This window comes from Bombus pascuorum, chromosome 6, assembly GCF_905332965.1.
Source record: "Bombus pascuorum chromosome 6, iyBomPasc1.1, whole genome shotgun sequence".
In the NCBI taxonomy this organism is placed as follows: domain Eukaryota; kingdom Metazoa; phylum Arthropoda; class Insecta; order Hymenoptera; family Apidae; genus Bombus; species Bombus pascuorum.
The window spans coordinates 14,252,394-14,262,934 of NC_083493.1; the positions used below are offsets into that span (position 1 = coordinate 14,252,394).

At 35.5% G+C, this 10,541-nt stretch overlaps 2 protein-coding genes across 3 annotated transcripts; one reads left to right on the forward strand and one right to left on the reverse strand.

Annotated features, from left to right (window-relative positions):
• Positions 1 to 17: 17 nt before the first annotated feature.
• On the reverse strand, positions 18 to 7,810 carry LOC132908038 (mitochondrial amidoxime-reducing component 1-like). Its single transcript, XM_060961586.1, has 5 exons — positions 7,449 to 7,810; positions 4,464 to 4,762; positions 1,859 to 2,137; positions 1,481 to 1,758; positions 18 to 652 (listed from the first exon to the last, which is right to left on the reverse strand). Exons 1-5 carry the CDS (start codon positions 7,456 to 7,458, stop codon positions 490 to 492), a joined length of 1,029 nt encoding a protein of 342 aa, XP_060817569.1. The 5' UTR covers positions 7,459 to 7,810; the 3' UTR covers positions 18 to 489.
• A 484-nt stretch (positions 7,811 to 8,294) lies between these two features.
• Positions 8,295 to 10,313, forward strand: LOC132908039 (vesicle-associated membrane protein 7). 2 transcript variants are annotated; one of them, XM_060961587.1, is made up of 6 exons: positions 8,295 to 8,528; positions 8,986 to 9,194; positions 9,265 to 9,402; positions 9,468 to 9,629; positions 9,694 to 9,786; positions 9,868 to 10,313. In XM_060961587.1, exons 2-6 carry the CDS (start codon positions 8,994 to 8,996, stop codon positions 9,934 to 9,936), a joined length of 663 nt encoding a protein of 220 aa, XP_060817570.1. In that variant the 5' UTR covers positions 8,295 to 8,528; positions 8,986 to 8,993; the 3' UTR covers positions 9,937 to 10,313. The 2 variants fall into 2 exon arrangements, with proteins under 2 accessions (XP_060817570.1, XP_060817571.1); XM_060961588.1 differs by lacking the exon at positions 8,295 to 8,528 and adding an exon at positions 8,582 to 8,672.
• The last annotated feature ends 228 nt before the right edge of the window (positions 10,314 to 10,541 follow it).

Consider the following 10,541-nt stretch of genomic DNA (forward strand, 5'->3'; position numbering starts at 1 on the left):
TAAATTTTAAATTCACATTCCTCTGCGACTCGTTTATTTCTCGCAACAATATACTCGATACAAATATGAACAAATAACAAACGCGTCTCCCAGCACGTTTATTATATTTCCCTCGTTGATTCATTACCAACATCTAGCAAAAATACGATATATGAGAACCATCGACTCTCTTCGCAAATTATCTCAAACGATGAACGCTTCAACTTTAAAGCGAAAAATACATTTGGCAAAAAGGTTTAAATTATTGTTATCACACCACTATCGCGTCATTTACATCGTTCTCTAATCGAGAGAATAGCAATTTGTCTGAAAAAACGATGTCCGTTGTAACATTTTAGGCCCTGTTCAACTATAAGAGACGCGATTTTAGGCTCGATGCTATGCCTTTTCTCTGTGTGTTAAATTCTTTAACAAAGTGTTTTCCTTCAGAGATCTCGTGGCTTCCTCGTAGACGAAAATTTCGTCTTCACACGAAGCCCATCGGTGTAGCTAGGGAGGCGATATCAATAGCGGTTGCTCCTTGGGCACACTGACGTAAACTGGGTCACCTATTCGGATGGTCCCATTGGGACTTCTCAATCCCAGGTGAATTCCCATCACTGGACTCTCGCCAACTAATGGGCGAACGTCTGTATCCATTATTTGTCTGTAACTGTGACAAATATATACGTCTTATTAATTTTTATCCGAATGAAAAAGTGCATGACCCTTAACGCGTTGGCTGTCATGATATTTATCGATGAACCACGTTACTAGATTCTATAGAATGATTAGAACATGATAAATTTCATGGACGAACAAATATTCAACAGTGTGGATGACCTATTGTTAGATAAGATTCAGAAGATACAATACAATATAATATTTTGTAAAAATTAAATGTAATATATTTCAATCTGTTGCTACTCTCAAAAGAAAACATATAAAATTCGCTGCGGCAGCCAACGTGTTATGTGATATCAGGAATATGAATACAACATAAGTAAATATGAATATAGGTGTACTAAACCTGCTGCAATCCCTTGATTTTTAGGTCTGAATCATGCTATTATATTAATAAATTAAAAAGCTTTTAACGTCTTAATAAAATCTCTAGCCAAAAAGATTGAAGAAAAGAGATCACGCATTGAAATAACAATTACTTTTCTTCAAACTTTAGAGATTTGTTGATGATTAATGATGATGGAAAAATAGAAAAATCATTCGGAAAACGCAGCAGAGTTAATTTTTTATCACAACGTCGATTTGCTAACAGAGTGATACGACTAGGAAAGATATATTTTTCAGGTTTAGGAAAACTATCTCAGAAAGTGGTTCACTTTCGCATCCATTTGTTGCGAATATCTCAAAATTTACAAATTTTTAGACGTGTTACTCATCTAGTAAATCGACTAAATCTAGTGCATCTTGTTTATTAGTTAAATTGCGTGATTATTGGTAAATTTAAGATAAATAAATGTTACTTATAATAAAGGCAAACCTCTTCAGAGTCTTCAAAGGCTCAGCCTTTGGATGTTTTGTCCCAGTTTCGGAATCAACGGTAGTTAGGATACATCTCGTACAAGGCATAACAGCCTTGAAAATGTTATCACCTATCTTTATCCAACCCCAAGTGTCCTCGTCGTATGGGTTGGCGCCTTTAACCACGAAATTTGGCCGAAACCGATCTGGGGTAACTGGATCTTCGAGTCGACTATTCAAGTCAGTCACTGAACTTTCGTTTATTAAACAATAGCTAGTGGCATCTGGATAAGCGCCCTATTTAATAAATAAATCATTTACTAATGCGATGAATAAACTATTTGATTGTAAAACCTGAGTAATTCTCAGCGACGACTGTGTCTGAATCAAAACTTACAGTATCGTCACTTGTCACTGAAAAAATCTTGCCTCTCGTTCTGATCTCTCTTGTTGGATAATGTAAAGGGTAGTAAACTAATCTGAACCCAGTGTCCTCTTGAAGAAGAAAGCGAGATAACCATCTGGCAGATTCTTCGCCACAATCGCAGGCAGATACGGGTTGACCCCAGACCGCGACGCGAAATCCTTTGCCTTTCAGTTGCGACAAATCGACAGACGTAGACATCATTCCCGGAGCGGACAATGTGAGAATCGATCCAGAGATGCTAGGTATCACCTGAAACCCACAGATTCAGCTCATTATGTCATTGATAATTGTCTCCTTAACGATAATTATAAATTTCACATTCTAAATATAACGATCAAACTGTGAATGTTTATAATAGAAATAATATAAAATAAAGATATTTTTCATCCTCTGAATATCACAACGAATAATTTACTTTGGATATTTTGGTGGCAAAAAATTTCCGCAACAACGCAATTATTAATATTTGCTTCTTGTAAAATGTTGAAAGTATGTGTTTTCTGTATCTGATAGCTGAGATAAGCAAAATCTTTTGAGACCGAAGAGATAATTAATTTTTAAACCATTCATTCTGAATTTTTTGTTATTTTGTTACTGTTTCTTCGTCCAGTTGCGGGGAGACGCGATCGCGATGAAGCGCGTCAACGGGAGTCGTAAATTCCCGTTACGATTATAAGAATCGACACCACGAGGGAGAGAGCTCTTAGTGGGAAGCGTCGTACCTGAGGAAAGCAGACCTCCCGCAACAGGCGACAGGTTTACGGGCTGATAGAGCAAAGACCGCTTGCCAATCTGAGGGACATTACTTAACTAAATCCCAAGATTTAGCGGTTGCTCAGGCTACCTGAACATACTGTGAATGATGCATCAACATTTGGCGACCATCTGTGTGTAGCGGACTCCAACAGTTAATTTCGCGAATCTTTGCGACAATAAAACGGATCGTTAATCCTGATTATAAAATTATCCCGTTTCCTTACAAAGTCGTGTTAAAGAAATCGTGTTAAAGGCGGTTCGCTTCTTCGAGCTTAAGGAGGAAACCCAACCGAATCCGTGCCAGGACAGTGCAAACTAAACTTAACGACTCGTGAAGAATACACATATCGAGAGATGAGGAAGATCAGAAGAAATTGCCTTGATTATCGCGCATCGATCCATTTCTAATTACCACGCACTTAACTTCCACAACGATCCCACATGGCATTTCTTCCTGTTCCGTTATCAGCTACGAGTTGAACACGTGTCTCGTTATAAAGATAAAATATTGCTCCTTGTACATTGATATGCTGATATACATTAATCAAATTAGGTAATCTACCAAGTAGCAGATCTAATATCATCTTCTGGCATAATTAGATGCTCGGAAGATGTTATCGAGGTATTATCATCGTCTAAGAATAGATTTTATGGAGTCTCTCTGATTTCCATGGGCTTCATTCTCTCAAAATACCTAATACTCGATCTTTTTTTTTTTTTAGTTTATTTTGGTTTTTAAAATTTGTCCTGAAGGACATTTAGTAAAGTGTTGTATCTCATTGGTAATAAAAAAAAATAAAATGAAAATAAATATAGCATGTGGATGGCTACCCCCAGCGGGGTGCCAACTTCGTGTTTGCTAAGTTATATCTTTTATGAACTCGACCTTGAAGCGAATATTGAAATAAATATAAATGATAAATATCAATAAATATCAATATACAAAGTTACGACAATTGGTGAAGTATAATTAAGGATAAGGTTTCCTAGCATAATTAGATGCTCGAAAGGTGCTATCGAGGTGTTATCATCGTCTAAGAATAGATTTTATGGAGTCTCTCTGATTTCCATGGGCTTCATTCTCTCAAAATACCTAATACTCGATCTTTTTTTTTTTAGTTTATTTTGGTTTTTACAATTTATCCTGAAGGACATTTGGTAAAGTGTTGTATCTCATTGGTAATAAAAAAAAATAAAATGAAAATAAATATAGCATGTGGATGGCTACCCCCAGCGGGGTGCCAACTTCGTGTTTGCTAAATTATATCTTTTATGAACTCGACCTTGAAGCGAATATTGAAATAAATATAAATGATAAATATCAATAAATATCAATATACAAATTTGGGACAATTGGTGAAATATAATTAAGGATAAGGTGTTCTAGCATAATTAGATGCTCGGAAGATGTTATCGAGGTATTATCATCGTCTAAGAATAGATTTTATGGAGTCTCTCTGATTTCCATGGGCTTCGTTCTCTCAAAATACCTAATACTCGATCTTGAAGCAAATATTAAAATAAATATAAATGATAAATATCAATATATAAAGTTAGGACAATTGGTGAAGTATAATTAAGTATAAGTTTCCTTGCATCCTGACCGTTGGAATTAAATTTAATCAAAATACAAGACAGACATGCCAGGAAATCTCGTTTCGGCGTGAAATGGATACATAGATAGAATAAAACAGTCTTTTTAATTGATGTAATGCGAGTGAAATAGCTAACAGACAATATATCTTCTTCCATATATTTACATACAACCGTCGATCCAGATGCAAGATACTATATTATTAGTTAATTCTGAATCTCTTACCTGAACCATCTTTGGCCACTGTCTGGCAGTAACGAAGTGTCCATTCAAGTCGATAACCATCAAAGTTCGGTCCCTAAGCCAGCCAGATTTCAGACCCAATTTCGTGCACTCCATTGAGTTCACTCGAACAAGGCCGAGCGATTTAACCGGATACACAAACAGGTCGCTCAATTCGCCAACCTTCCGCCATTCCGAGGGTGGCTTATCCTTTTGCTTTTTTGTCCACCACCACCAAAAGAAGACGACTACAGTGCCGGCGCCAACAACGGCTGCAGATGCGTACGTCAGCCGTGTCCTGTCTGCTCGCAAAACATTCAGCAACATTAATTCTCTACGGTTATGTGACCATGCAAAACGGTCCGTTGCAGAATCGTCGACTCGCAGCCGCGATCAAACGTCCAGATAACAGAACATAGATAAAGATTGCATGGTGGTTAAATCTGACTTATAGTAAAACTCCACTTGCCTGGACTAATCGGGGGCAAACAGTTTATATAATTAGAGTTCACATAATAGGAGCTCATGTTCAGATAAATAAATTCAACCAGCAGAAGTTCAGTTAACCGGGTACTAACTAAAATTTCGTTCGGATAAATGCAGCTCTACTGTAGAGATACTGAGCATTTACATTGTCTCGATTATTCACTGAAAGAACTAATTTTCTTTTTCTCTTCTTTCGTAAAGTTTTAGGACACTTTGAATTTTGTGTTTCAGAGGACATCCAGGGAGCATCCGTGCGAATGAGAAATCAAGTTATTTGCAATGCATAACATCGACGAAGTAATGGTTTCAGAGAGAAACAGAGGAAGATTCCAAAGAAGAGACTGTCGTTGATGAATAATATACGAGCCTGAAATACATATGAGTCCCGATAATATGTGAACCCCTCGTCAACATGTAAACTTATATCAAACAGAGCATGAAATTTTGTATATGTACCTTGCTCGAATCCTTCACCGATCAAATAAACATAGAACCGGCTTGTGTAGTAAATATCTTAATGGCGTGAAATCTGAAATTATACTGGAGATCATCGAGAATACCGGTGAAATAAATTAGACGCACTACTGTGATCAACGGACTGAAGATCTTCCAACGGAACGTTCACGACAAGCTTCCGTTTTATTTGCATTCTACAGAATTTTATAAGAAGTAATCTCGAACGATGCAAATTGAACGTTAATGTTTAGTTTATGGCGCGCTTAACGGTACATATTCGAACGAACAGTAGCCGGCATTCTTCTCAGCCGACCGGAAACAGATAAAATTGCGTTATAATATAGACCGTTTCTCGATCGCAATTCGAAATGACATCCTCTAAATAGCGAGAAATCGGAACAACGTAACGGAATATTGTGACAGCAGCTGTATACTCGTATTAGACGACTTGCACAATTTGTCCATGCTAAAATGTCCCGTATCGTTGATACGCGGGAAAGTAGGCTACGGAAACCGAAGAACTGTGCGCTTTCGAAGATGTGCATAGATTGTCGCATTTGCTTTTTCAGTCATTCTTATAGGTCATAAAAGATATAACTTAGAAAAAAACGAAGCTGGCACCCCGCTGGGGGTAGCCGCCCACATGCTATATTTATTTTTTATTTTTATTTTTTTTTCTTCACCGACAAGATATAACACTTTACCAAATGTCCATAAGGACAAATTGTAAAATAACCAAAATAAAATAAAAAAAAAAAAAAAATTCTTATAGGTGTTCCTAATGACCAGTTAGTGGATTTTTATAGAAATTTGTATTTTTATGAACGCAATCGGAGTGGTAGAGACCTGTTTCACTCGCCGAGTATTACAACGAGTACTCTGTTTTGGATATATTTTATATCTTTACATATAATATGTATTTTACGAATGTTTGCATTTTAAATTTTCTATAAATGCATAAACATTCGCTATCTCAGATTTTCTTTTGAACTTTGATATTTTCTGACGAATGTTTATCGAACGCAAGAATAATTTAAAAGAAACGTTATGCCTTATATCGCTTACTGTAACTATCAGTACTATCAGTGAATCAACGTATTAGATATTCTAGTGTTATTACATAACGACATAATGGAACGAATAAATAGATTTATTTTAGATTGAAATGAGAAATTGTAGTTGGATAACGATAAATCTTCTAATTTCGCCAATTATTTAATTTGTATTTTATACGTGTATATTTGCTATATCCACCATAGACGTAGCTATATATACACTGGTATTACCATGATCTGATATTTCTTTCAATGATATTGATTTACTGTTTTTGTAGAGGGGAAATCGCATGGGGAGACAATGGACCCTTTTGCTGAAATCAATATCACGGGCGTTGCTCTCCGACACACGACCAATCGCGAAAATAACTATAATAAGTTTAAATTGCGAATATTGTGCGCTAGTCATTTCATCTAGTGGAATTATATAATCGACATACATCATGCAGCGACAAACATTGAAAATTTCTCCGAAGAACATATCCTTGAGATAAGCTTATATGTTGGATAGCATGTCAGTAAAAAAATACTTCGATAACCTGTCCCAAATATACACATGAAACAGTGCAAACAACGTAACAAACAACGTTGTGCAACAAACGTAAAAAAAACAACGTAACTGCGATACCCAAGAAAATTATGAAGAAACATGATCTAAGAAGTTTTCCCTGGAATTGGCACCCGTCCCCTCGCACCTTGCGATTCTATCGCTTTTCCCATGAAACCAGTTCAGAATTAAAGTCGAGAAAGAAAACTAGCTATTATCAGTAATCTACTATCAGTAAACATCAGTTAATTAGGGTTCACTAAACTTCATATGAACAAGTTTATGAATAATGAGCAGCACGTGATGAAAGAATCTGATAAAGAAGACTTGCAAAATGTTCTGAAGTCTAATACTATGGAAAAGCGCTAATGTGAAGTTCATTAATGCACGATAAGGTAATATATAGATAAGTTCATTAATGCACTGATAACGTAATATATTTACCTAGAATCATGGCTAATGTCGCAGAAGTCGTAGAACGAACAACTATCGACGGAACAGCGGCAATCGTAGATGATGATCACAGAGCTCTGAAGGTAGTTGCGTGTCTGCCGATTCACACAGAACTGCTGTAGACTCCGCGTGCACGCGTCTCTTCCTCTCGACGAATATACCGTTATCTATCCACTCTTACGTTCTGTTAACTCCCTTCTCCATTGTAGTAAGCAGCGTCGGTATACTGGTCGGTATGCGGCCACATGTGAGGAGCTATCGATCTGTACGCAACTAGGAAATCCAGAAAACTGGCACGCCAAGTAATTTCGTATTGCTACTGACTTGCGCTTTACGAACTAACCAGGACCCTTCGAGGCCGAATACGCATGTTCCGTGTTGCCTCTAGTATTTGGAGCGAAGTTCAAGCATGATGCAAGAGAACAGATCATATATTTAAAAACTGGGAAAACCTGTGATTAATTTTGTAGGAGATATTGTTGATAAGTAAATTCTTCAATGATTTTTTTTTCTAGATAATGAATGATTTTGATTCCTCATAGCGATAAAGAAAATGTAATTAGGTTATAAACCAGAGTGCGAATTGTGAATTTGCAGTAAGGAATGCTTGGATTTTTAACGTATTCGAAAATTTTTTTTCCTTTCCTATCTTTCACGGTCTAACAAGCTTTAGGAAAGTGTTTTAAAATATATTTCAAATTCAGGCGTTTTAAACATTTTTAATTGTAATACTGAATTGTGTGAGATTATCTTTACAGATGAAAATATTCCTTTCTCTTCGCGAAAAAAACAGAGCAGAAAAATAAGCTATTTTAAATTTCGCGCCACAAGAAGTGCGCGTGACAGCGAAATACACACTGACAATGATCAACTGTCATGTGTTACAGATAATCTCGGACGTTGTTGACGTATGCTGATGGATCATAGGACAATTCTCATGAAGTCACAGTTCGTTAATCAATTAAGTTACTTATAAAAACGATCTCAGGAGGGAGAACAGTAGCAATTGTCAGGTTAACATCGAACAAAGTGCACAATCACTTCTCAATTCGAGCCATCCTAATAATTGAGGTAGGTCATGAAAATAATAGTTGATCTTGATAAATTCATATGTTGGTTACTACGACGTCATTTTATTTCTTATTCGTTCTGACAGCGTCTTTTGAATTTTGGATGTAAACAATGAATTTATAAGACATTTCATTGTCTTTGGAGGTTAGAAATTATGACGCCTTACTTTGTGATTTATTAATCTTTTCCATTGTTGTTCCGTAAATCTTGCAATTATCTTGCTTTCTTGAGAATATTAGAATGTTTTTCTTACTTTACATGCTGTTATGGCAACACCTTCTGTAAACTCTGTTATTTTAAGCATTAATCAGCTTGATAACTGATAAGGAAATTCAGTTACAAACAGAACTTTATTGTTTATTTAATAGATCCATGTAGGTTAAAGATTCTTTGCTTATAAATGCTTAAACAAGGGAGACTATAAATTAATTAAATATTAATCTTTACTTTATTCCAGCATTCATCATGCCAATTTTATATACCGTGGTGGCTCGAGGGTCAACGGTATTGGCAAAATATGCTTCTTGTACTGGAAACTTTGATGAAGTAACAGAGAGCATTCTGGCAAAAAAAGCTGAAAATGACAAGGTTACATATTCACAAGGACAATACCTTTTTCATTACATCTGTGAAGATAACATTATTTATATGTGCATCACAGATGATGTAAGTAATCTAAAAGTAATCAAGCATTGTTCGAAATAATTCATTAGTATCAAACATTTTTATGTTATAGGATTACCAAAAATCCAAAGCATTTTTATACCTGGCAGAAATTAAAGGAAGATTCTTGGCTGCATATGGTCAAGATGCGCAAACTGCAATTCCCTATGCGATGAATACAGATTTTGCTAGAACTTTAGCTAGTACAATGGTAAGAAATATAAATATATATGAAATGTATTTTCTAACATTTTCACATTTACATTTTTTGTTTAGAAACATTACAATGAGTCTAGTCACAAAGTCGATGTGCTTGATAGTGTTCTCGGTGATCTGGATGAATTGAAAGATATAATGAGTAAAAATATTGATAATGTTGCGATGCGTGGAGAACGGTTAGAACTTCTTGTAAACAAGACTCACAATTTATCTACGAATGTAAGTAAAATTAAAAGATACCGTAAAGGATATGCAAAAAAATAATGTTTTCGTATATTTTTAGTCGGTTACATTCAGAAAAACCAGTAGAAATTTAGCACGCTCGTTGTTTTGGAAGAACGTAAAAATTTACGTTATTGTTGGAGTTATTCTAATTGTAAGTAATCCATACTATGTACGATTTGATTTAATGCGAAATATTCCATTTAATGCAAACATTTTTGTGTGAATCTCGTAGGTTGTCATATACGTTATTGTGTCGATATCTTGTGGAGGTTTAGCATGGCCGAAATGCGTCGGCAATTAATTTACCTTTGTACTATCCAGATACAATGTGTTCTGTCTCAAAAATGTGATAAGAATTTAATCGTGGTTGGTTCGCGGAGATATACCATAAGCAAACGAGAAAAACATTCATGGTACATGTTTCCATTCCCAGATTTATTGCATATGAAGAACTGAAAAAGAATCTCGTTTCATTCCGTGGCTATACCGAAGCGAAATGTAGGAGTAAAGAAAATGCAATTAGGAAATGTATAGATATAAATATATATAACGCTTATGATATTTTTATTATCTTATTAAAAAAATACAAACATCACTGGTATTTGTCAAGAGACGAATATAATTTTAACATCATTCATATATCCTGTAATACATCTACACAATATACAAAAACAAAAACATACAAAAAAGAATAAATGAAATGACTATCATTAAAATTGGTGATTCATTTATGCATTTCTGTAGTTGTACTCTTGAGTGCAACAAGTGAAAGTCACGCACGTAGCTCGTGTTTCTATCCGTGCCAAAGCTATTTCGTTATATTGGATGTTCTATCATCGAAAGTGGGGGTATCTCGTTTGTACTCTAGATGAAATTACGGCAAAATTTATCGAGTATTCAGTCTGT

Excerpts from the sequence above, each read along its gene's own strand:
- LOC132908038 (XM_060961586.1), bottom strand. Across the intron at positions 1,759-1,858 it reads CAGTGACAAGTGACGATACT|GGCGCTTATCCAGATGCCAC; the intron begins GTAAGTTTTGAT and ends TTTATTAAATAG. Across the intron at positions 653-1,480 it reads CCTTTGAAGACTCTGAAGAG|TTACAGACAAATAATGGATA; the intron begins GTTTGCCTTTAT and ends TATTTGTCACAG.
- LOC132908039 (XM_060961587.1), top strand. The coding sequence starts at position 8,994 with ATGCCAATTTTATATACCGTGGTGGCTCGAGGGTCAACGGTATTGGCA. Across the intron at positions 9,195-9,264 it reads ATATGTGCATCACAGATGAT|GATTACCAAAAATCCAAAGC; the intron begins GTAAGTAATCTA and ends TTTATGTTATAG. Across the intron at positions 9,403-9,467 it reads GAACTTTAGCTAGTACAATG|AAACATTACAATGAGTCTAG; the intron begins GTAAGAAATATA and ends TTTTTTGTTTAG.